Source organism: Schistocerca cancellata, chromosome 2 (assembly GCF_023864275.1).
Source record: "Schistocerca cancellata isolate TAMUIC-IGC-003103 chromosome 2, iqSchCanc2.1, whole genome shotgun sequence".
NCBI lineage: Eukaryota > Metazoa > Arthropoda > Insecta > Orthoptera > Acrididae > Schistocerca > Schistocerca cancellata.
This window is the reverse complement of record NC_064627.1, coordinates 581,140,861-581,166,264: the sequence shown is the minus strand read 5'-3', so window position 1 is coordinate 581,166,264 and position 25,404 is coordinate 581,140,861. Positions and strand designations below refer to the sequence as shown.

At 41.4% G+C, this 25,404-nt stretch overlaps 1 protein-coding gene across 3 annotated transcripts in view; it reads right to left on the bottom strand.

The window, feature by feature from the left end:
- LOC126162193 (intraflagellar transport protein 80 homolog) overlaps nucleotides 1–25,404 on the bottom strand; it is a 432,276-nt gene that overhangs the window by 404,926 nt on the left and 1,946 nt on the right. For all 3 annotated transcript variants that reach the window (XR_007535032.1, XM_049918521.1, XM_049918522.1), the window contains exon 2: nucleotides 21,347–21,510. Coding sequence is in view for 2 of the 3 variants with exons in the window: in XM_049918521.1 (XP_049774478.1) it covers nucleotides 21,347–21,510 (164 nt within the window). In the remaining variant the exon portion in view is untranslated. The remainder of the gene's footprint in view (nucleotides 1–21,346; nucleotides 21,511–25,404) is intronic.

Here is a 25,404-nt window from a genome sequence, read left to right as displayed (position 1 = left end):
TTCAATTATTTACCTGGGCACAGAAAAATGTCTCTGGCATACAATCACTCTTATGTTTTGAAAGATGAGGTGAAATCAGTCGAAGAGTTGCTAAAAAGCAGACTAGAACTTGTTAAAACTGTTGCAGACACAAGGAGCCATCATCACTTCTCTCCAGCGGACTCCGACAATGTGCAGATGAGCAGACTGTCTGGTTATAACTATAGGTTCATGCACATGTGTCTTCACAGTGTGTCTGACAGAGGAATCAGAAGCAAAAGCAACAACATACAACCAGGTTGCTATGTTATTGCTGTTTATGATGACAAATGGTACTTAGGATGTGTTGCCGAGTGCTGTGAAGCAGAAGGTGATGTTATTTGTGAACTTCATGGCACCAGCAGGACCAGCAAGGTCATTTCATTGGCCACATTTGGCAGACACATGTTGGATTCCTTTTGAACATATTCTTATGACAGTTCCAGTTCCTACCACGGTGTCAGGAAGACAGTACAATTTGCCGCTCAATGTACAGAGTAAAGTAGCTAAAGTGTGGGAGAACTTATGTTTGAAGCACAATCGACTGGTTTTTAGCAGTTAAGGTGCAGTAAACATTAATGATAGGTTGTGTTAATCTGTCTATATGTTGTTGCTTAGTGATTAAACAGTTGTGGGAGTGGATAAGAAGAGGCAGAACAGTTTGTGACATGTTTTTACAAAATTGTGTTGTGGAACAATGGCCACATCACCAAATACATCTGTCAACTTCCATTGTACACAAATGTCTTGTAATAACATGCTGAAATTTTGAGATATATATCATTATGGTCTACTTATGCAGTGTGTGAAATTTGGCTTGGATACCATTTGTCCCTTTTGTGCTACCACACTTCGAAAATCCATGTTTTTCAGGTAATTTTTCAAATTTTTGTAGTTTCGTGTGCATGTAACTCAGTTTTTGTGACTGATATGGGCATGATGAGTTCTGTGTGTGTTTAGGCCACATTAAGCTTACCACAAAAAATTTATACCCTTTTTGGGTGAATTATATTTGGCATAGAGGGCACCTACAATATGTAGCTTTTAACATAATACATTTTTTAAATCACATTTTGGAATTTTTTATTTTCCCTCAGAAATATGTTGTTGGTGTTTTGATTCATGGAGTGTGTTCTTTAAATGGATGTTACTGGGTTGTAAAAATTTCACTGGACTGTGTGGAATAGTTCCAAAGTTATTAAGACCTGAAGTTGGGTCTGAAGATAGATTGCCAGATGCGGGTTGCAATTTCAGGGTCATGCCACCTTCTTTCACAAGTCATAATTCTGGAACTAATTGGAAGGGGAAACTAATATTTTGTACATGAGAGTTCCACACATGAAAGAATTAGTGTACTGAATTTCAGTCAAATCTGAGACTATGAGCTGCAACCCCTGGTTGAACTGACATGGAGTGACCCAAATCTCAAGAATCATTGTACTGGAATGTTCTGTAACTGTATCTATACCGTACGCTCCATGCTCTTGTATGTGCAAGTACTGAATAAACCTTGGTTAAGTGAGGTTAGTGTTCATCATTCACCTAATTACACCTTCTTCTCCATGACATTATTCTTGTGGAGGCGCCGGGTACTGGGACTTATGATAGTGCACATTATAGACGACACAGTGGCTCCCATCATGCCACGACAGAGCCGCCGTTTACGTGGCATAAACCCGAGTTCGAGCCATACTCAACAGATCGCAATCTATTGGAGACAGAAGAAGAAGAGGACGTTACAATGACAGCAACTGTGTGCCATCACATGAGACATCCTTCTGGACACTCTGGTGACAATGGCCAAGATCCAAACAAGTGGCTGAAGGTATATGAGTGTATAGCAAAATTTAACAAATGGGATGACACCATGTGTTTGGCTAACGTATCTTTCTACTTGGAGGGCACTGCCAAACAATGGTATGAGAACAACGAGGAGAAGTTCACAAGCTGGGAAGTATTCCAGGTGGAAGTGTGCAAGTATTAGGACAAAACACAATGACAGAAGTGCAAGGCTGAAGATAAATTAAAGTGCAGGGCACAGTGTCCAGGAGAAACTACAGCATACTACAGTCAAGATGTCTTGGAGCTGTGTAAAATATAGTGGATCCTAGAATGAAGGAGGAAGATAAGGCTGCACATCTCATGAGGGGTGTTGCTGAGGAGATGTATCAAGCCCTACTCCTGAAGTAGGTTTCGATAGCAGAAAACTTCATAAAATGGTGCCAGTATATCGAGACAATGCATCAAAAAAGGATTACACACAAGAAGGTTGAATGGCTTCCATATGTCGTATCGATGTCTGTGATGGATGAAGGAACCAATTTCACAAGTGTTCTTCGTCAGATAGTGAGAGAGGAAGTTCAGAAGGCACCTGGATTGCACGGCGAGCAGAGGTCATAAGGGAGGAAGTGGAACAGGCATTGAACCCAATCACTTGTCCTTCATCTCCCTTTAAAACTGTGAGAAAGTCGAGACCCAGGCAAAGTTACGTTCCTACAATGCTGCATGAGGAACCTGCTTGGGCACCAAGAAAGACTGACGTCTGGAGGACCCAGGATAACCAACCTATATGTTTTCACTGCGGACAACCGGGACATGTGGTGTGCTATTGTCGAGAAAGGCGGCGGATATATGATGATGGCTGCACCAGAAGACAGCAGACCGATCTTAGCTGACGCCAACTCTGGGACGATGAAGATGAACAAGACGATATGGGTGTAGGACGATATAGGTCACAATCGCCGCAAGCTAGCCGCTGGAGATGACGCTCCCCAACATGCCAATCAAGGTCTCCATCACTATTTAGTAGCTCCAGCCGACCTAGCCGCCACAACCTGGAAAACTAAAGGGTGCAACCTTCCTTGGAGGTGAGGCCGCCGAAGAGAAAAATTCTCTGCCGTCAATTACTACAAAAATGATAGGAAACTACATCGATATCCTCATGGATGGCCAAACAGCCCAAGCTCTTGTGGACTCTGGAGCATCATATTCAGTCATTTCAGAGAAGCACCATCACCAGTTGAAGAAAAATGTATTCATCGACAACAAAACATCTCTGCTGAAGGTGGCTAATGTGAAATATGTAAAACCTACATGAAGATGTACCATTAGTGTGAGTATAAGTGGCCACACACAGCCCTTAGAATTCGCCATTTTACAAGAGTGTAGTCATAACTTCTTTCTCAGATGGGACTTTTTGAAAGCTGCTCAGGCAATTATGGATTGTGGTCGCTCGAAGACTATCCTAGATGAGATGAGATACTATGTACAGGAAGACGTGCATCTGAGTGTGTGGAGACTAAGTGTGCTGGATGAAGTGATCATTCCTGCAGTCAGTGCCAGAAAGGTAATTGTCATGTGTCATGCCATGCATCGACCCATGGATCTTGTAGTGGAATGTAAGAGAAGCATACCACTGAAGAATAACTTGGTCATACCAGCCTTTGTCATCTCGTTTAAGAATGGATTCGGTGAATTGTGGATAGTTAACTGTCACCCAGAATCGCACAACCTTCCAAGATGCATGTGCGTATCAAACGCTGAGCCATTAATTGCAGGACAGCTGAGCACCATAGAAACCTCCCATGCTGAGTCTGTGGACGAAATTAGCACTACCACTACAAGACAAGATTTTCTAGCTCGACTATCATCATATCTCACTAAGGAGCAACAGAAGAAGCTACTTGCCATTCTTCAAGAGTTCTCTGAATTCTGCAATCCACAGGTGAAGAGCACATTAGACAAATCGACAGTGAAGCACCAGATTAGCACTGGAGACCATCAACCAATAAGCCAGAGAGCATATTGTGTGTCAGCAACAGAACACTGAATAATTCATGATGAGGTAGAGGAAATGATGAAGAATGACATCATTCAGCCTTTGCAGAGCCCATGGTCATCACCAGTGGTTCTTGTCAGGAAGAAGGATGACAGTTGGCGCTTTTATGTTGATTACAGGAAGCTTAACAAGATAACTAGAAAGGATGTTTACCCTCTTCCACGAATTGACGATACATTGGACTGTCTGAAGATGGCTAAGTTTTTCTCAACCATGGACATGTACTCGGGGTACTGGCAAACCGAAGCAGATGAAGCTGATCATGAGAACACTGCATTCATCACCCCTGAAGGTCTGCATGATTTTAAGGTAATGCCGTTTGGCTTGTGTAATGCACCAGCAACTTTTGAACGGATGATGGATAACACTGGGCAACAACCAAAAAAACGTCATGGGTTTCTCAGCTGATTTAGACTAATTTTGGTGTTCTGAGTCCGAATATCACATTGATTTTGCTCTATCAGGTCAACTTTTTGAGATACAGCCATAGGCCTACATGACCATTTTTCCCTGAAATGTGAGCCTTTTTATAGGCTTCAATATGCTAATATTAGGGGTTTTAAGGGGATTATTCAGGACATATGAAAACAAAAGAAGCCTTTAAGATTGTAACAGTTAATCATTCCAATAGATGCCTTTTTTTCTTACTATAGTATAAAATTTATTCTAATTTTTATTGTCTGACAGTCAACTGCATATTTCTATTACTATTTCAGATTGATATGGCTTCTGCGCGACGTTCATGCATGAATAATCCAGACTTTTCTGCTACATCTGCGGAGAATACACGCTTTCAGTGGACAGGAAGAACATCACTGGATTTGTGAAGAAGGCCTACCAGGCTTACTTTCAAGTCAAGCCGGGTGACCAAGATAAGCCCTGGGCACCGCACACGGTCTGCAAGAAGTGCGTGGAATACCTCCGGCGGTGGACGAAGGGCACGAAAACTTCACTGAAGTTTGGGATTCCGATGGTTTGGAGGGAGCCCTTTGACCATGCATCGGATTGTTACTTCTGCGCCATCAATACTACTGGCATCAACCGGAAGAATCGGCACAGCCTCCAGTACCCCGACCTTCCATCTGCCCGCCGTCCAGTTGCTCACTGCGAAGAAATTCCTGTACCAGCGTTCACAGAGCTTCCTAACATCGACGACGAGGCCACCACTGCAGACGAGGGAGGATATATAGCAGACGAGGAGTATGAAGCACAAGATGGTCGGCAGCTCTTTTCACAATGTGAGCTTAATGATCTTGCTCGGGATCTCAGCTTGTCGAAGACTTCATCCGAGCTGTTGGCCTCCAGACTCAAAGAGAAAAATCTACTTGGCAAGGACGCGCATATCACTTTCTTTCGTAGAAGGCATGAGGACTACATGGGCTACTTCTGCCAGGAGGAAGACCTAGTGTACTGCCGAGATGTCGCCGGTCTTTTTGTTAAACTCGGGGCTCCTACATACGATCCGAGAGATTGGCGACTCTTTATTGACAGCTGCAAGCGCTCTTTGAAGTGTGTGCTCCTCCACAACGGGAACGAGTTCGCCTCAATCCCTCTTGCTCACTCCACAACTCTCATAGAGAAATATGAAGCAGTGAAGTACGTGCTCGACAAAATCCAATATGAGCAGCACCAATGGATCATCTGCGTCGACTTCAAGATGGTGAACTTTCTACTTGGTCAGCAGTCCGGGTTCACGAAATACCCATGCTTTATATGTATGTGGGACAGTCGAGACAGAGCCCAGCACTATGTAAAGAAAGTATGGCCGCCACGAGAGCAGTTAGTACCTGGTGCGAGAAACATCATAAACGAACCTCTTGTTGACCGGGAGAAGATATTGATCCCGCCGCTACACATGAAGCTTGGGTTAATGAAACAGTTCACGCATGCTCTGGACAAGGATGGGAGGTGCTTCCACTACCTGTGCCGAGCCTTTCCACGACTGACCATTGAGAAGCTGAAGGCCGGCATTTTCGATGGGCCACAGATACGGCAGCTCATAAAGGACACAGAGTTCAAAAACTCCATGAACACGTTAGAGTGCGCCGTGTGGAAATCGTTTGTGCAGGTGGTGAACAACTTCCTGGGGAACACGAAGGCAGCAAACCATGCCAGACTCATCCGCGGCATGATAGAGGCCTTTCAAAAGCTCGGGTGTTTGATGAGTATAAAGATGCACTTCCTGTACTCACACATGGAGAAGTTTCCTGAAAACCTTGGGGCGATGAGCGACGAGCAGGGAGAAAGGTTCCATCAGGACATGCGCCAAATAGAGGGTAGGTACCAGGGGAGGTGGGACGCAGTCATGATGGCGGACTACTGCTGGATGCTGAAGAGAGACAACCCGGCAGCTGCTCACAAACAGGAATCGAAGAAACGCCGATTCATGCCATGAACTCTGAACTTTTGTGTCACGTAACACTCATTGTTATACTAATACTATGATAAATATGCTTATTTAATTTGATGGAGTAAATAAAAACTTAATGAATTTGCATACGTTGACTTTTATTTCTTGAGGAAAACGGAAAAAATCTTCCGGGGTTTCTCAGCAGATGATACAAAGAAATTTGTTTTTTTACGAAAAATCGATTTTTAAAAATTTCTGTAGCAAAAAATCCTGACCTGATAGAACAAAACCAAGGTCATTTTCGGACTCAGGGCATCAAAATTAGTCTAATTCAGCGGGAAAACCCTAGACTTTTTTAAAAAAAATCTTTTTTTGTTGCCCAGTGTAATCTTCTAAGTCATCTGAAGTGGATGATGTGTCTTTGTTATTTAAATGACATTGCAGTGTTCTTAGAGACATTTGATGAACATATAAAAAGACTGAGGGCCATTCTTAAGTGTCTCCAACAAGGTGGACTGAAACTTAATCCAATAAAGTGTCTCTTTGGGGCAAAAGAAATCAAAACACTTTGACACCTTGTGTCAAATGAAGATGTGCGACCAGACCCAGGAAAGGTAAGATCTATAAAGTAATTTCCTATTCCTAAAAGTATTAGAGATGTGAGAAGCTTCCTCAGATTATGTTCTTATTACCTTCATTTTATCAAAGACTTTTGTATCAAAGCCAGGCCACTCCACTAGTTGTTAAAAGCTGATGCTAAATTTATCTGGGGTGGTGCTCAACAAGATTCTTTCAATGTGCTGCGAAAAGCTCTGCCGACTGGCCCTGTACTTGGTCTGTATGATGAGAAAGCACCTACAGAACTACACACAGATGCCAGTGGGTATGGGATCGTTGCTGTTCTGGTGCAAATTTCAGATGGAAAAGAGAAGGTTATAGCCTAAGCTTCTAGGACACTTACAAAAGCCGAGAGAAACTACCCAACTACAGAAAGAGAATGTCTTGCTGTGATCTGGGCCATGTGCAAATTTCGATAGTATCTCTATGGAAGGCCGTTCACAGTTATTACAGACCATCAGTTTGTTGGTTGACAGGTCTTAAGGATCCAACAGGTAGACTTTCCAGGTGGGCACTACGTCTTCAAGAGTATGACATTACCATAGTGTACAAAAGTGGAAAAAAACACAAAAATGCCGACTGTCTCTCAAGAAACCCTGTGCGAGACCATCAAGACTTTGATGAAGATAGTGACTGTTTTGCTGCATTCCAGGATCTCTCTGCTGAGCAGAAGAAGGATGCCAAGATATCTCAAACTATGCTTGCCTTAAATCGGTCTGAGGATGTGAAAAGACAATTTAAGGTAGTTAATGGATTACTTTGCAAGAAAAACTTTGATCCATTTGGAAAGAGGTCGTTACCAGTGATTCCTAAACAACACATGCGCTTAGATGTTCTACAGAGATTCCATGACACACCTCAGGCCGGATATTTAGGATTTATTACGACACATGATAGGATCTGCAACAGATTTTTCTAGCCAGGTTTATTTATGAGTGTCCATCACTATGTGTCGCACTGTTGAGAGTGCCAGAGGAGAAAGGCAGTTCCTCAGAAACCACCTGGCTGACTCATACCAATTCCACCAGCCTAAACGCCTTTCCAGCATGTTGGCATTGACCTCCTCGGACAATTTCCAACATCTTCGAGCGGCAATAGATGGATTATTGTTTGCACTGGTTATCTGACATGCTATGCCATTACAAAAGCCATGAAAACAGCCAAAGCATTTGAGGTAGCCAAATTCATCGTAGAAGACATTGTATTAAAACATGGTGCCCCAAGGTCATTAATTACAGATCAAGGGAAAGTTTTTCAATTGAATCTTGTGACAGAGATAAACCATCGGTGCAACATTACTCATCACATGATGACTGCCTACCATCCGCAAACTAATGGGCTTACTGAATGCCTTAATCAGACCTTGGCCTACATGCTATCAATGTTTGTCAGTGTTGAGCAGAGCAACTGGGATGACGAGCTACCTTTCATGACATTTGCCTACAACACTGCCAAACAAGACACCACAGGATTTATGCCATTTTTCCTGGTGTATGGGCGTGAGGCGACTACGATGATGTACACTGTGTTTCCGTTACATCCTGATGATGTGGACGGCGACTACATCGACCAGGTGTTAACCAGAGCTGAGGAAGCTTGGCAGTTAGCTCGACTCCAGATGCTGCAGGCTCAAGAAAATGATTGCCGAAGGTATGATGCAAGCCACCGCCCTGTTGTCTACCAGCCTGGTGACCTCGTCTGGATCTTCACTCCTGTTCGGAAGGTTGGTCTCTCTGAGAAGCTCCGCAGGCGCTACTTTTGATCTTGTAAGGTTGCAAGAGAGTTGTCTGATGTAACTATTGAAGTTGAAGGTTTTGACCCTGACATAAGAAGACGAAAGATCAGAGATACGGTCCACATCTTTTGAATGAAGTCCTATAAGGATCCTGCAATCCAGGCTAAATTTGAAGCTCCAGTGACAGGCAACAAGCAGAAAGATGACAAAGAGCATAACGGCAAAGGAAGTTCTAAGAAGATCACTGCCAGGGCGAACATCAGACATCAGGAGTCAAAGTATGCAGGACTGATGACTCATTCCCAGATTAGGAGGACGTAACACTGAGATGCTGTTCTCTTAAGGAGGGAGCAATGTCACAGAAGAAGCTGAGTAGCACAGTCACTGTAGTGTAGTGGTTATGATACTAGACTGTTGCATGGAGGGTCGCAAGTTCAAAACTCACCTGAACTATAAAATTTTAATTTCTATATTCATTTCAAGTACATTCTAGAAGTATCCACAAATGTCAAGAATCATTGTACTGGAATGTTCTGTAACTGTATATATATCATATGTGTTCTGGCCGGAGGCAGTTCGCTCCACGCTCTTGTATGTGCAAGTGCTGAATAAACCTTCATTAAGTGAAGTTAGTGTTTGTCATTCATCTAATTACACCTTCTTCTATGTGACAATATCATCTAGTGCTACTATGTATCTTACACCTGCTTTACTTCTTGGATGTGGACCAGCTATGTCCAGGGATACTATATCTAGAGGCCTTTTTTTTAAGTATTGGACTGTTTTGACTTTTTACATATTGTACATAAGTGGCCACTGTCTTTGGGTGCCGGAGCCTGACTGCAAATGTGTTTGATGTGAGCAGCAATCTGTGGGGATGGGCAGTGGGGGTAAGGAGGAGGAATGAAATGAGAAGGTTTAGCAGGTGGGTTGGGAAAGAGGCTGTGCTGCCTTTGGGAGCATGCAGGGACAGGATAGGGCTGCTAGGTGCTGTGTAAACCAAATTAATGTGTGTATGTTTTGTGTTTCAGACGAAGGAATTTGTCTGAAAGCTCAATAATTTAGCAGTCTCTTTCATTGTACCTGTCTGCAATTCAATAGCTCCTGACTTTCATGATCAGTTCTAAAGCTTTCAAACAGTATTTCTTTCACATTTTTGCAAGTTTCACTTCCGAGCTCATTTCATACTTGTGTCAACCTTTCTTCCATTTATATAATTCATGTTCAGATTTTACAAAACAAAAGCGGCTTTCCACATTGCTTACATTGAAGTGTTTTTCCCTTCCTTTGTAGAACCAAAAAATATACAGCCTTTCCTTCCTCGCTGGAATCTACTTATTACTGTCCATGTTTTTTTTGGGCTTGGAAGGTACTCTATTTTGTTGTGGATTTTACTTAGCACAGAAATCATCACTTGAACCACAAATCATGGAACTGTTTCAGTTATTTCCTGTTTTTTCTTTGGATGGCGGTTATCGCTGAAACAACTGGATTTCAGTTATATCAGGTTTTTTTCCAGTTTAACCTAACAGTTAAAACTGCTAAAAATAACCTGTTTCTGAAATAATCGATTTTTGGTTCCTTATTCCTATTATTCCTGCAATAAAGAAAGAAATCAAACAAAGATGAAAAATTATGACTCTCTTGGTTTCAAGATACACAGCAACAAAATATAAAATTAAATGGGCAAATAAAAGAAAACTTAGTCCATTCATCATTCCTTGCTTTCTTGAAAACTGATAAGTGGCCGAATAGTACAAAAAATCAGCACTATTCTCCTATTTATCCTAATTTTTTGCAACTCTGCTCAAAAATTATGTTGTAATTGGGGGCCATATCACTATCTGGGCATTATGAATAGTCAATGCTAAAAGGTGAAAACTGAGGCTGATGAACTCTGTCCATTTTCGAGGGCTACAACCAGATAAAGACATGTTATGTAGACACAGGTAGCAGACCAGCTACTTTCTATTTTAATTGTATTTTCTATTTTAATTATATTTTATAGCCCTTACCATAATTTCGTTTCTCATTTATTACATAATAGAAATGGCAGACAAATCTTTAACATTTTAAAGCAAATGAAGCCCTGTACTTCATTGCTACATCACTTCATAAAATTATTTACAGACTAGCATTGGTGCCATTCTGCAATACAACAGATAACCAGCAATGACAGCAAGAAACTACCATACAGGCCACATGGTGTCAAGTCTTGCACACTGCATGTATACATGTACCTTAAGCCATGACACACAACAATAGGGGCAGTATTGTCTCAGTAATGGTGTATCAGCTCTCATGTCATGTGTTTGTTGCTTGTTTCTATCGGCACTGTTATTAAAATAGCACTGATTGCTTTTCCCATTTTCTATAATAATACAATGTTTCAAAGCAATGCAAATTTTACAAATAAAAAAAAGGTTTATTCAAAAATGAAAAGTTTTAGCATTGCTGCTAAGGCTAATTGATATTTCAGTTTTTTTACTCAGTTATTAGTAAAAAATAAGAAATACCTGTTATAAATGAGACAAAACAAATACCGAAAAATACCCGTTATTCAGAACTAAAATAATGGTATCTATTTTAACCAGTTAACTTTTCCCATCCATAGTTTCCACAATTACTAACAAAATGTTAACATCATTGAAATGAATGTCCAAGAAATTAACTAATAAGTAACACATTTGTACGTCTCCAGGAGAAGTAGGTGATTTTCATTGCATACCATGTACTTTGTATTTCATCTTTGCAAAATTGTAACCATTAATTGGATTCCACATCACAATGAAACTCCAGAACCTGCACAAAGACAGATTCTATTAGCAAGCATACACCAAGAAACCAGAATGAAAATTAATTGGGTTTTATCTCCATTGTTAACACTTAGAGATACCATAAAGGCAAATGCTAATTATTATGGATATTAAATGAGCTACAAATGTGAGAGAATAGTAATTTTGGAAAGTTATGTCAAAGAAACTATCAACAGAAACTGAAATTTGCTTGAAATTTGTTTTAAAATCAAGATAGCAGTGTGTTGTGTATTTGTTTACCGATGTGTTGTCAACCAAGTACATGTGCCCACCTTGTTGAGGATGCACTGTCTGCTACAGCTACGACATGAGTGTACATTTGGCCTGTCACCTGGCATTTTAATTTTTTTTTAAATATGTGTAGTATGTGACTCAGCATCTCCACTATATGGTGTGCAACTCAATATTGTAGTATGTCTCAGCAGATAAAATTGTAACGTTATATTTCTTTCAGTGTATTCTTCCTGTATAAAAAAGTTTCAGGGCAGGTTTCAACATGTCATATTCGACAGTTCCCTTGTAAGGATTAATTAGCATGTTATTGTGCCACAAGGTACTGGGAAGTTTGTCTGGGAGAAGGTGCGACCAAATGCTTTGTACTTGGTAGAACCACTGGCAGAAAATGATGTAACAGACACATCATATTGCTTTGTAAGAAGAAGCATAACATGCATACACAATAAATTTGACAGGAAAGTAATGCTCATGAATTTAGATAATTTTGGTGCCAATGGAGTACAGCTCACCAAAGGAATGTTAGTAGTTAATTTGAAAGATTTGAAAGTCCTGGGTGATGTGGATCGGGTCTCAGTCAACATACATCAGCGCAGTGTGCAGACCACCAATAGAACTGTAGTGGGTAGTAAGTTGGAGCATCTTAGAGGTATCGACAGATCAGAGATGGAGAAACCATTGTATCAATTTGAGGAAGAGAACAGCATTGTATTTCTACAGTAACTGAGTCACTGGTACATTAGAGACCTTACAGTATACAGTGATGTTTGCAACCTTGTACTGGAAAAGTTACTAGATAGAACGTACAGATATAGATTCTGTTATGACTACAGAAACCCTTACAGTAAGACCATAACTAATCGTGAGCATCACTGAAACTCTCGACAGTTTGGGGCAGTGCATTACTTCTCTACCTTAGACCTGAGGAGTGGGTAGCACCAGAAAGAGGTATAACCAAGCAACCATCTGAAAACAGTTTTCTCGGTCCCCTGGGGCCATTCTCAGTATTGTAGGTTGGCGTTTTGGTTACAAAATGCTCTGACAACATTTCAGCATTTTTGCGATGCAGTGCTGAGGCCACTGAAACCTTGCCAGTTTATTTAGATGATTTTCATGAAGGATAACACAGAGTAATGTTTGAGATAGGTTTTTAGAAGATTACAAGCAGCAAATATAACATAAATCATGGAAAAATGTCACTTCGCATCAGAAGAAATTGCATATTTAGCGCACGCTGTTAGCGGCAAAGGGGTTAAGATGGATCTGAGGTTGAAACAGGCAGTACAGAAAGTTTTGATTCCTAGCAATATCAACGACTTATAATCTTTCTTGGGACCAGGGAATTGTTATGGAACATTCATAAAGAGGTTTGCAGATAGAGCTGGACCACTTGTGCAACTGCTGAAAAAGAGAGTTAAGTTTGAATGGGCAAATGAATGCCAAGACGCGCTCAATGAGTTAAAGAGAGCCCATTTCGGGGCAGCTGAACAGAACAGAGACAAATTATGCAATAGCCGAAAAGGAGATGCTTAGTGTGCTACATGAAATCATATATTTCAGATGTTATTTGTATGAAAAGAGACTTACAGTGGTAACTGACCCTGCTACTCTTACATGGTTGTTGGGACCCTTTGAGTAGCCTGATTAGATGGGCAATAAGGTTAAGTGAATTCAAGTATGAAGTTACACAGAAACACACAAAAGCAGACAGTTTGAGTAAAAACATAGCAGTGATACAGAAACCGGGTCACAACATTGCACAATGGTAAGTAGTACAATAGGCTGATGCCTAATGTAAACAGTGTGCATCAAACCTGCAATTCACTCTGTGGGACAAATTATTGTGTAAGACAATTAGGTTGGGGCTGCGGGTAGTACCACACACTCGGCTATAAGAGGAAGTGTTGAAACAAACACATGACTAGGTACTATCATAACATGGGAGTTGTAGACCAATAAACTGGTGAGTAGTAGAGCACTACTGGTGGATCTAGGAAAGAAAATGTCGATCAGTACATAAGGGGTTGTATAAATTGGGCACAGTGGCTGTTATGAGCCAGAAGTTAATACCTTTGCAGGGGTTACCAGATGCAACAGACACTTTTATCCTTTCAGACATGAAATTTTCCTGGAGGAAAGAAAATGTTTCTTTGTGTAATAATGCTCTTGGGTGATTTTATAATGATGCACCTGTTTTGAAAACCTACTGTGTACACTTGGCTTCATTTTATGAACAAAAATAATTAATTACAAAAAAATATCTATTGTTACAAATAGTAATATGATCATTCAATAACTATCTTGCAAAATAACAATAACAATATTCAATTGCCATTTATACTTGAATAACCCACACATGTTTTTTCCTGAACTTAAGGACAAAAAACTGGGATGCGCAGATTATTCTAAGCAAGGTTGGTACTGCTCCATCTACAACAATAGATCCCATTATAATACTGCATTGCTGTGGCCTCAGTCTGTGACGCATCTGTAGCACATTAGAAGTGAAGTATTAACAATGTCTTCAAACTTGTTAATTATGGCGACAAGTTCTTGTTATCGCTTGTACACTGCTAAAGAAAAACAGAAAAATTGTTAAAGAAGCTGAGAGCACTGGAAACTGTGCAGCAGGAAGAAAGTATGACTTGAGCGAGATTTGTATTCACAACTGGCAAAAAAACAAAATGCAGCTTCAAAACACTAACAGCAACTGCTGGGCATTTTGCGGACAAAAAGCAAAGCATCAAAACCTCAATAAAAGGTTATGTAAATATGTAGATGAGAAGTGGCAACATGGATGCATGGTGACGGGTGAAATGTGCCAACTTAAACCATTGACTTTAGCTAAAGAGCTACGCATTACCACTTTCAAAGCTAGCTGGGGCTATCTATCAAGATTTCTCAACCGAAATGGATTAGGATTCCAGAGGAAAACTACCATCACTCAATGGCTTCCAAGTGATTACTAAGGAAAAGGATTGTATTTTCATCATTACATGATAAACCTGTGACACAAATAGTCCTATATATTATCGCAAATTGGTAACATGGATCAAATGCCAGTCTACTTTGAGATGCCACTCAACAAGACCGTAAACAGGAAAGGAGAATCCAGCATCATGATACGAACTGGTGGCAGTGAGAAGCAAAAATGTACAGTTATGTTGTGTATAACTGGCAAGGGACGAAAACTACCACCTAACGTGATATTTAAAAGGAAAACTATTCTGAAAATATTAGTGAAAGGCATATTAGTGAGCAAATCCCTAAGGGTAGATGGACAACGACCTTCTAATTGACTGAGTGACGCATGTTTGACAACATCATCCCGGTGTGTTACTGAACTTACGTAACTTGTTGGTCCTGGACAACTTCTGCAGACATACAACTAAGGAAGAGCGATTACAAAAATGGAAAACTGACTTGGTCATTATCCCAGGAGGCCTAACATCCATACTACAATTACTAGATGAGTGTATAAACTGGCCATTCAAAGTTGCACTTAAACAGTGATATACATAATGGATGGTTGATGAAAACCACAAGGTCACATGGAGTGCAAAAATCAATCGGCCAGATCTGTCCCAGGCTTGTGAGTGGGTGAAAAGTGCATTGAATTCCATTCCACAACCACTGTAGAAAAATGCTTCAAAAATGTGGTATCACAAATTCACTGGATGGGACAGAAGATGACACTCTATGGGAAGATGGTGACGACAACAGTTATTCTCTCGCTAGTAATGACTATCGTAGGTGGGCCTAGAGTCTCAGCTGGAGGGGGTTATGTTCTCCCGGCCGGCCATCCAGCTAATAGGCCAGCCAGCAGACCGGCCAGCCAGCCAAGCTGCAAGCCACTGAATCAGTTGCATTTTGATGATTTATTAACCTGTGCGGCAGCATGTGAAGAAACCAATTGATATTACATGTAATTTTGAACACATCATTACATTAAAACTTTTTCTTTTTTTGTACATAAAATAAATTAAAGTTAAAAAAAAATTTCTTTTCCTCAAAATTAGGGTGTGAGGAATATTCAAGGGCACAGATTATTTGAGTATGTATGGTAAACAGTAGAATATTGCAAACTATCCACATCCATGTATTCTAGTAGTCGTGAGTTTCTACACACTGCTGCATTGACTTGCTGGTATTTTCACAGTGATGCCCAACAGTTGGCAGCACTTGAGCATGATGAAAAGATTAAACGTTCACAATTGTGTACCTTAGGTTCCACTGGGAAGAAATACTAATGTTGCGGTGAAGATACGGTAAAAGTTAATGTACACAACTGTAGCCAGAGGGTCTGAAGGGGTTAACATGATTGGGTTGTGTGAAACTCGGTTATTCAACAGGACTCCTGCTGGGAACTGATTTGTATTAACTATTACTGATCATTTTTCTAGACATGTGGAAATGATTGCAATACCCAACCAATGAGCAGCAACTTTAGTGCAAGCATTGGTCAACAGCTGGGCACTCAGATGTGGAGAGCAAAAAATTATGATCACTGATCAGGGCACAAACTTCATATTTGATTTGTTAAAGCTGCTGTTTAACTTGTTAAACGTTAAAGAGTTAAGCACAAGTCCATTGCACTCTCAGGCTAATGGTAGTATGAACAGCATACATAGCAGAGTAGGAAAGATGCTGAGTAATTACATGAACATACACCGCGATGGTTTGGATGTTTATTTATCTTTTGTTGTATGCACATTTAATTAAAAAGTCAATTCTGCAACAGGATTATCATCACATGAGGCAGTTTACAGGAGGCACATGCCATTGCTGTTTGACAAAGTAAAGCTACGAGTTGGCAAGGATGGGGAGCTCATCAAGTATTTTGCTGAAACAGTGAAGGAAATTTGGAGGCATGTTTGATGAGCAAACACCAGAGACCTGGAAAGCCAAGAGTAACTGGGAAATCGTGTGGGCTTATTACCACAGTGTAAAGTTGGTTAGTGGGTAATGTTATCAAACTTCTACATTCCAAAAGGTAAGATCAAGAAATTTGTAGCTTGTTGTCAAGGGCCATATCAGGTAGTTGAAACAACACTGCCGGTAAACATTAAGCTTCAATTACCAACTCACATAACTATGGTTCATGTTGGGCTTCTGAAGCAATTTTGAGGAGCTCAGATGTGTTGATGCAAATTTTATCAATCCATTGAGGGTAAAGCTATGGCTAGTAGAAAGAAGAAGATGTGACGGAACCTTGCACGATCTGTACAGGAGATAAGGCCAAGGAAGTAGGAAAGAATAGTTGACATTTGTGTTAGAGAATACATGTTATTTAGAGACATAAATGATTAGCAGACCAGCAGAGGGCGAAGGCAGGAGGGAGGAGTTTTGTTCACGTTATATTTACTATCTATGTTCATTTGTGCATAAAGTAGGTGTTTCAGGGTCGAGTTTTCTTTTCGTATGTCTATGAGACAGTAAACCTTTTAAGGGGGGAAGGGGAGTGATGGAAGTTTCCTGTTCCTAGCATCCCACACATTGAAGTAAAGATGAGGGTGGTCCTTATTTTGACACCTCTTAGTCAAGAGTGAAGTGGAGGCATTGTGAGTACTACCATTGCAAAATGGAGTGACTTCCTTTAGAGGATGCAGTACACACAAGTCATCGTTGGGCACAGAAGCTGACTATGAAGATTTGGGAAATGAGTCATAAGGTGAGGTGTTTGGAAGATGTGTTTATGGGATTAAGGAGGATCATTGAAGGGAAAGACACATTGAAGGAAATTAAGAGTGAGTACAGAAAGTTGCATCAGTCATATGAGCAATTGCGGGGGCAAATGCAGCAGATAGTGGAGGTAGTGCCATGCATGCTATGGCATTGTATGTGAGGTTGGTTAGACGGTTCAAATGGCTCTGATCACTATGCGACTTAACTTCTGAGGTCATCAGTCACCTAGAACTTAGAACTAATTAAACCTAACTAACCTAAGGACATCACACACATCCACGTCCGAGGCAGGACTCGAACCTGCGATCGTAGTGGCCACACGGTTCCAGACTGAAGTGCCTAGAACCGCACGGCCACGCCGGGCAGCTTGGTTAGATGCAGGCTATTAAAAAGGTTTTCCGGACTATGGATGTCAGGGACATCTGGGAACTGAATGGTATGATAAAGTGAGTTATGTAGCAAGGAGGAACAAGGCCACCATAGAATGGCACACTAAACAGTTAAACAGTTTGGAGCAAGGGGTAAGGAACAAAAAACAGGCACTGGCACATGCAAGATGTCGTTGCAGTGAGGTAACGCAGATGGTCAGGACTGTCCACAGGATGTCCTGGAGCCACAACCCTATTTCAAGCCAGCAGGTTCGGACTGGTTTTATTCTGTAAACAGTACCAAAGTTGTAGCAGTGAACTGCTGTGAGCAGGGTAAGCTTGCGGAAACTAAATGTTTGGAACTGCAGGAGAGTGGAATAATTATTTACAGGACAGATTGTGACAAAAAACAGCAGACTTTTCATTGTCAGCCTCTGTCACAGAGGAAACCAAGTTGAACACAATGCAGCCGCAGTTGTACTGGTCAGAGAAGCAACTAACAATCCTTACAATGAGAAATTTGAACTACTGGAATGAAACGTTGGACCCTAACCTAATCCTATACCTAAACTGGCTAATATGCATGACAGGAGGAACAGGTTTCAATAGAGCAAATGCTTTCATGTTACAGAAATATCATGAGAAGCAGCAGCACATGATCAAGACCATAGGCACCACAACCACAGGCACTGTGTCCATGTTGATCCTGTTTTGCACAGCCTTCATCTACCTTAAGCAGAGGGCCACTAATCAATGTGACACTACAGTAAAGAAGACACATCACATTTCAGACAGGCACAATTAAAAGACACTCACATATCGTGCACGTCTGCAACAGGTTTATCCTACTCCATCATGGGCTGGGCCACCTGTGAAAGCAGCCATGTCATTTACCAGCTCTGCAGCAATCATTGCACAGCTTTTTACATTGGTATGGCTACCAACCAGCTGTCCACCAGGATGAGCACAACGTGCAGCTGAACATAACACACTTAATTTCAATGGCTGCTTCACTACTCGAGCCAACTGTATCCTTCCTCCATCACCAGCTTTTCTGAACTGTGCAGATGGGAGTTATCCTTATAACATATTCTCTGCTCCCGTAACTATCCTGACCTCAACATACGGTAACATACTGTCCCCACACCCTCCACCCAATAGATTCCACCCCCTCTGTCGTGTTATCTCCTTCCCATTCTCATCTCCCACCCTGTTTGTTTGCAACCCTCTGCCAAAGCACCCACCCATCTTTCCCCACTCCTCTCCTTTTTTGTTCCTTTTTTCCCCCACCTCTCTACCCCACAACCTCCTGACGCTGCACCTGCTGACAATCCAGTCCCTACACACCCCACCAGATAGCATTCATTTCTCTCCCCACACGTATACTACTATCCCTTCCCCTTCCCCACCCCCTCCAGATTGCTACTTGCATCCCACATGATGTTGCATTCCGGCCCAAGGTGTTGGAGTTGGTGGTCACGTGTGCATGAGGTGTGTTTGCTTGTGTGTGTATGTGTGTGTGTGTGTGTGTGTGTGTGAGAGAGAGAGAGAGAGAGAGAGAGAGAGAGAATGTTGTGTGTGTGTGTGTGTGTGTGTCTTTAATGACAAAGGCTGTGGATGAAAGCTATACTTGAGTGTCTTTTAACCATGCCTGTCTGCAGCTTGACATGTCTTCATTATAGTAAGTAGCAATCTGCCTTTTCCTACATTATTGATATTCCTACCTGCAGTACATCTGATACCACTGGACTGGGTAACCGTTGATACATGAGAAGGTACAAGGGGTGCAAAAAGCTAAATATGGTAATAAGAGAGTTGTATTATGGTATATAACTGATTCTGATACGAAAGACAAGAAACTCAGAGTGGTGTTGAAATGAGCATTGTTGCTTACAGTATCAGACACCATAATGGCACAATAGGGGAATATTCATGTACATAGCAGTTTAATATTTTGAACAAGTTAATGTTTAAGAGGCCTCTAAAATGGGGACAGAGATTTTATGTAATAGTGTAAGGTCCAGTGAAACCAATGGGCTAGAAATTGTAGACAGATTGTGCCCCACTTTTGAAGTTTTGTTGTGTAATGTAAGAGGAAAATTTATTTATCTATGTCATAACATTGTATGTGATGTCTTCAGTTCCCGACTGGTCATGGGTTCAAACTTGGTCAAAGAGAGAAGGTATGTAATGCCATCACCAGATTTAGGGTATTACTGAATTAAAAGCAGCTCCTTTGTGGCCATATGTCAAGCAAGCAGGTGAGCTCAGAAATTCTGACACGTAATTTCACAAGCAAACCTGTTTGTACACTGCGAGGCGGCTGGGGCAAGCCACAGAATTGTGGTGACACTGCGGAAAGTCCATGCAACTACGAGCCGGCCTGTAGGATATTACCACACTGTTGAGACACAGAGGTGTTGATCTGTATGTGGCCAGTTGCAGAGTAATGGCACAAAAAGTGTGCTATTAATTACTGTATATACCCTCTGTTTCTAGCACAGTTGTGTGCAGTCTGACAGCATCTTCTCATGTCATCGGGTCCATGGAAGTCTCCAACACACTATGGACCACCCAACAGTCAACGCTGGTCTCGGAAGCCAGCTCAACCAAACCAGCTCTCAGTGCTAAGTCCCAACCCGTGGCCTTGGACCAACACAACAGATGATCCATCCCCCAGACTCCATGGCACCACCAAACTTCTGCCTTTAAGGGTAGCAGTTCACAGCCAGGGAAGTATTGCTTCCATCCTTCTGCACCAGGGTGAGTTTCTAATCTGGTAGGAATGGCCACCTGTGAGAATTCAGTGGACATACACATCATTGGCACTGCTCACTCAGGGCCACTTGTGATAACTCAGGCACATGCTGCTGAGTGAGGTAAACAGTATTAATGAAGCAGAATGTGGATGGCAAGCAGCCATCATGCTGCACCGACCCTCTGACATCATCGGCACCACTGGCAGACCACACACCTACATAGGGAGTATCCAGGAGTGTCTCAGCACATTGACACTGTAGCTCAAGACAAAATTAGATATGTTGTATCTTGCTGTGGAGTTTTCCTAGCCATCCCTGGATAGCACCACTGCCTCCACAACCTGCCACTCCAACAGCTCCACACCATATCTGCTCCATTCGCCCTCATCACTATAGCTGGTTTTGCTAGTCATGTATATCTTCACTTGCTCCACAACTCTGAAGGCCCTCCTTTACTCTCTCATTTACAGAATAACATATATGAGTGGTTGAATAAGTGAGTTTCTTCTATGTCCTTGGCTCCTCTTTTTCCAGAAAGTGTGCAGGTGTGACCAGTAATGTTCCAATAATGGGACTGTGTATTTCTGGTCTACACATAAATTATATTTGGTTTATTTACAAAGTACTGGATGCTGTCTTTAATTATAACTATAAAAGACAAAGAAACCATGGAAACACAGCACAAGCAGCAAGAGTCAGTCACAGAGCAGAACGTGACAAATGAACATGTACAAACATCTTACATATAACTTAAATAACATCATTTGAAGAAAGCTGAGTTCTCCATAAAGAGGCAGAGTACGGGAAAAAAAACAATCCTAACCCTGAGAGCAATTTACATATCTTACAACATTTTACACAATGCCATCAAAAGATAAAGTAACCATCTGCACTAGCTCATGAAGCGATAAGAAAAAGTACTTACCATCTGCTGTACTTATAAGTAAAATGTCCAGTCCTTGTTTTTTGATAGATGACTGCAGTTTTGGAAAATAATGTAGATCAGTTGGATAAAAGTCATTTGGAAAGTCAGTTACTTTTGTTGTTTCATTTGTGATGAGATTCCACTTCATAAGAACGTGATCATCCCTGTAAAAGAAATAAATGAGCTTGTGCACAGATAATAATCCAACATACAGTTTGACATTGGTTATTAACAGGGTACTAAAAAAAGAGATTATGACCTATTGATCATGACTAACACTAACAACATTACTCAGTATTGTCTGTATTGAGATATGAAATTCTTTATGACATCCAGTAAAGTTCCAGAGCAGCAATCAGCAAAATGAACAGGGTGTTGAAGCTCCATAGCAGGTTAATAAGAGCAAACAACTACTTCAGGTCAGCAACACCTTACATTTGTGAAATATTATTTATGAATATTAATTTAAATTAGCACAGGGGATACATGCAGCAAACATTTACTTATTTGTTAGAGAGGAAAGTGGCTTCACTGGGTGTGGGCATAACGGTCTTCTACTGAAGAAAGTATGGATGTGAGCAGCAGCAGAAAGGAGGTTCTAGCAAGGGTACAATAACTTCTTTATTATTTCTTCACTAATTTATACAGCTTGGATTCCACTAGGTAACTGGCTAGAAATGGCTATGGACAGGCTTGAGAATGAACACAAGTCTTTAATTAAGCCAGCCAAATCATACAATTCATTTCCATCTTCAGATAATACTCTGATGCTGAGTGGTAGGCATAGCAATTCCAGAGAAGAGGGAGGTGATCTGCTTACACAGAGTAATGCAGACTCAATTGTGATGGTCCAGGGCACACCACGGTGCTCAGCTGCAGCCTGGCAAGGCAGGAAGTGACGTCAGTTGTCGTAGCAGGAAGTCATGAGGCTGCCCAGAATCAACCTCTAAACTACTGGCTGGACTCTGGCAATGGCAACTGATCCCATAGAGGGGCAGCAGTGTACTAGCTGCCATGTTTGGGGTACTGAGGCAGAGATTCATAGGTCACAGTGGCAGAGTTTATGGCAAGAGATACCAGGGCTGCATAAGTAGAACTCGCAGTGACGTCTGACATACAGTAGACACTGTACGTTGCACTGCTATGCCAAACATGATGTTCTCAGCTGGGCCTGTGTCAGTTCTCAGTGCTGAATTCATGGAAGGGTTGCATTCATGGGCCACCACAAACATCTGTAACAGGGCAATGGCTTGGATCTGGCGTAATCCGCCATGTGCATTGATGATACAGAAGTTGGTCAAGTCGGAAGGCCTGCTCTAAAGCTGGTCCCAGGGAACTGACACATGTAATGGTGTCATAGAAGTCTTGGTACTGTTGAGCGATGCTGGTCAAGCACAGGTGCAAGCCAGCTTTGACTGATATTTGTGGCTCATGGCCTGATTTCGGCACTGCAAGTTCTGCTACAGTTCATCTCGTTACAATTCTGCCCTTCTACAAAGAAAATTCACCCTGGAATTTTGGCTGAAACATAGTCACTTATTTACGTATAATTAGAGTTTAATTATAATTAAAGTTTCTATTTCTGGTGTCATTTATTACCATTTGCACTTGTTTCCCTTATTGTTCATGTCAGCACTTGCTTCACCCCTGACTCTCTATGTATTCATTTGCGCGATCTTCACTTCTGCTCATTTACTGAGCTCCATTAGCAGCCACATCATTTCACATCATGGGAAAGGAATGGGATTAAGGAAAGGTAGCCAATTTGTGTAAACTTGCTTTTCTTTCCACTTAATATTTACATGCTGAAATTCTCATCTCCCACTGTCTCCTATTATATACATCAGATACATCAGGTACATCTAATAATTAACAAGAAAAATTTTAAAAAATTCGTTTGACATTTTAAGATACATCCTGCATTTACAATGTCATGTTAAGCTGCATCTTGGAATTACAAAGCAGTAGTGTACTCTTTTCTGCAACTACACCTGAAAGAGACCAGGCATTCTTTTACGTTTATCTATATGCATACTACTTTATTATCTTAACTTTATGATCCAACCCAGTAACGAAAACTTATTACAGCATAAATAGGTCAGTGGTAGCATTTAAATTAGTGCATTCTTAATTGTATTGACCATGTAGAACTCCTTAACAAACACAATTCACAAACTTCATCCTCACAATACATCAATAAATGTATGTAATACTTCTTGATACTTACAATTCTAACTTATCTACACACACACACACACACACACACACAACTCCAATACTTCAAAATAAACATCAATATCTTCACAAACAAATATCTCTCATTCAAAGAGGAAACAAGTTGTCCACTTAACTGAGCTCTCCAATACCATGGACTTACTTCCTGGGTCACAGTCACTTTCCAGCTACCCCCTGTGCTCACAATACACTTTTAAAATAATTTTGTGAAATTCTTCCATCATGTCCTACCTTAGAAATGGGTTTCTATGGACATCATTGTTGGATTTACTGCCATTAGTGGACTGTATCCCGGCAACCTGGAGTGGTTTAATTGACAATGTCAGGGCCAGTGACTTTCCCGGCATCCATGTGGGGTCGCAGGGTACTTCTGCTTTGGATCAGTCACTCATATCGTAAAGACAGAAAATCTGAACCATCCAGTTCCATTGCACCTTTTAAAACCTACCATACATGGTCAGTGCTGAACCACAACCAGTTACATGTCCTTATTACTAAATATACCAGATTCCAATTATTCACATATGCCCTATAATCTGGTTCTAATCTAAAAGATTCTCAAACTTATTACCTAAACTTTAACAATTTACAGTTCTCAGTCTGTTTTACAAAAGAAAAACTTATGGTTATTTTGGCCTATTTCTAAATCCTCTCTGCACCCACAGTTTCCCATATCTTAGCCAAGTGTATTCCTGGCAGTGGTTTGTGCAATGACCTTTTGATGGCAAAGCCAATGAATCACATTGTGTGACTCACTGCATGGGGCTGAATGTCCTTGCAAATTACAATACACAAGTTACTGGTGTTAGAGGTTCAACCCTCAGGCCTACAACTTGCATATTGAACAACAAGGAGGTTCTGGTAAGATACAATATCTTCTTTATTGCTTCTTCAATAATTTGCACAGTTTGGATCCCACCATGTAACTGGTCTGAAGTGGCTGTGGATAAGCTTCACAATGAGCACGACAAGTCTTTAATTAATCCAGCGATCTCACACAGCTATTCAAGTGCATTTCCATATTCATGTAATATTCTGGTGCTCAGTGGCAGGTATAGCAATAGCAGAGCACAGGGAGGCAAGCTGCTTACACAGAGGAATGCCAAAAAAGTGAGCTGACTCAATGACGACAGCTTGAGCACAGCACATGGCTCAGCTGCAGCGCAGCATGGACAGTGACTGATGTCAGCCAGTATACAGGAAGGTTGCGGTGCTGCCCAAAATCTAAATCCGATTTACTGGCTGGAATCTGATGATGACAAGCAATCCTGTGCAGAGGGAGGCAGTTGCTGGCTGTCAGGTTCAGGCCAGTCACGCATAGGTATGTAGGTCACAGTCTGGTGGCAGTACAGTTTATGGAGAAGACTCCATGGATGCATCAATAGAAATCATAGAAGGCTGGCATATGTCAGACACCTTGCATAGCCCTGCTGTGGTGAACATAATGTACACTCAGCTGGACTGGCATTTAGATGTTGGTCCTCAGCACTGATTTTGCAGAAGGGTTGCCTTTGTGGGTCACCATGAACCATTTGGTACAGGGAAATAGCTAGTGTCTGGCATAATTGGCAGCACACATCAATGTCATGAAAATCGGTCAAGCCAGAGCGACTTCTCAAAGGCTAGCCCCACTATCCGCAGATCACTGACACTCAGAACAGGGTCACAGATGTCTTGCTGCCTCTGAGGGGTGCTGATCAAACAGGGGCAATGGCCAGCTGTGGCCAATGTCCAAGGATTGTGACTTTATTTCAGCAATACAAGTTCTTATACAGTTCAGCTCATTACATATTCATGAAAGTTAATAAAGAAATGGAAAATGC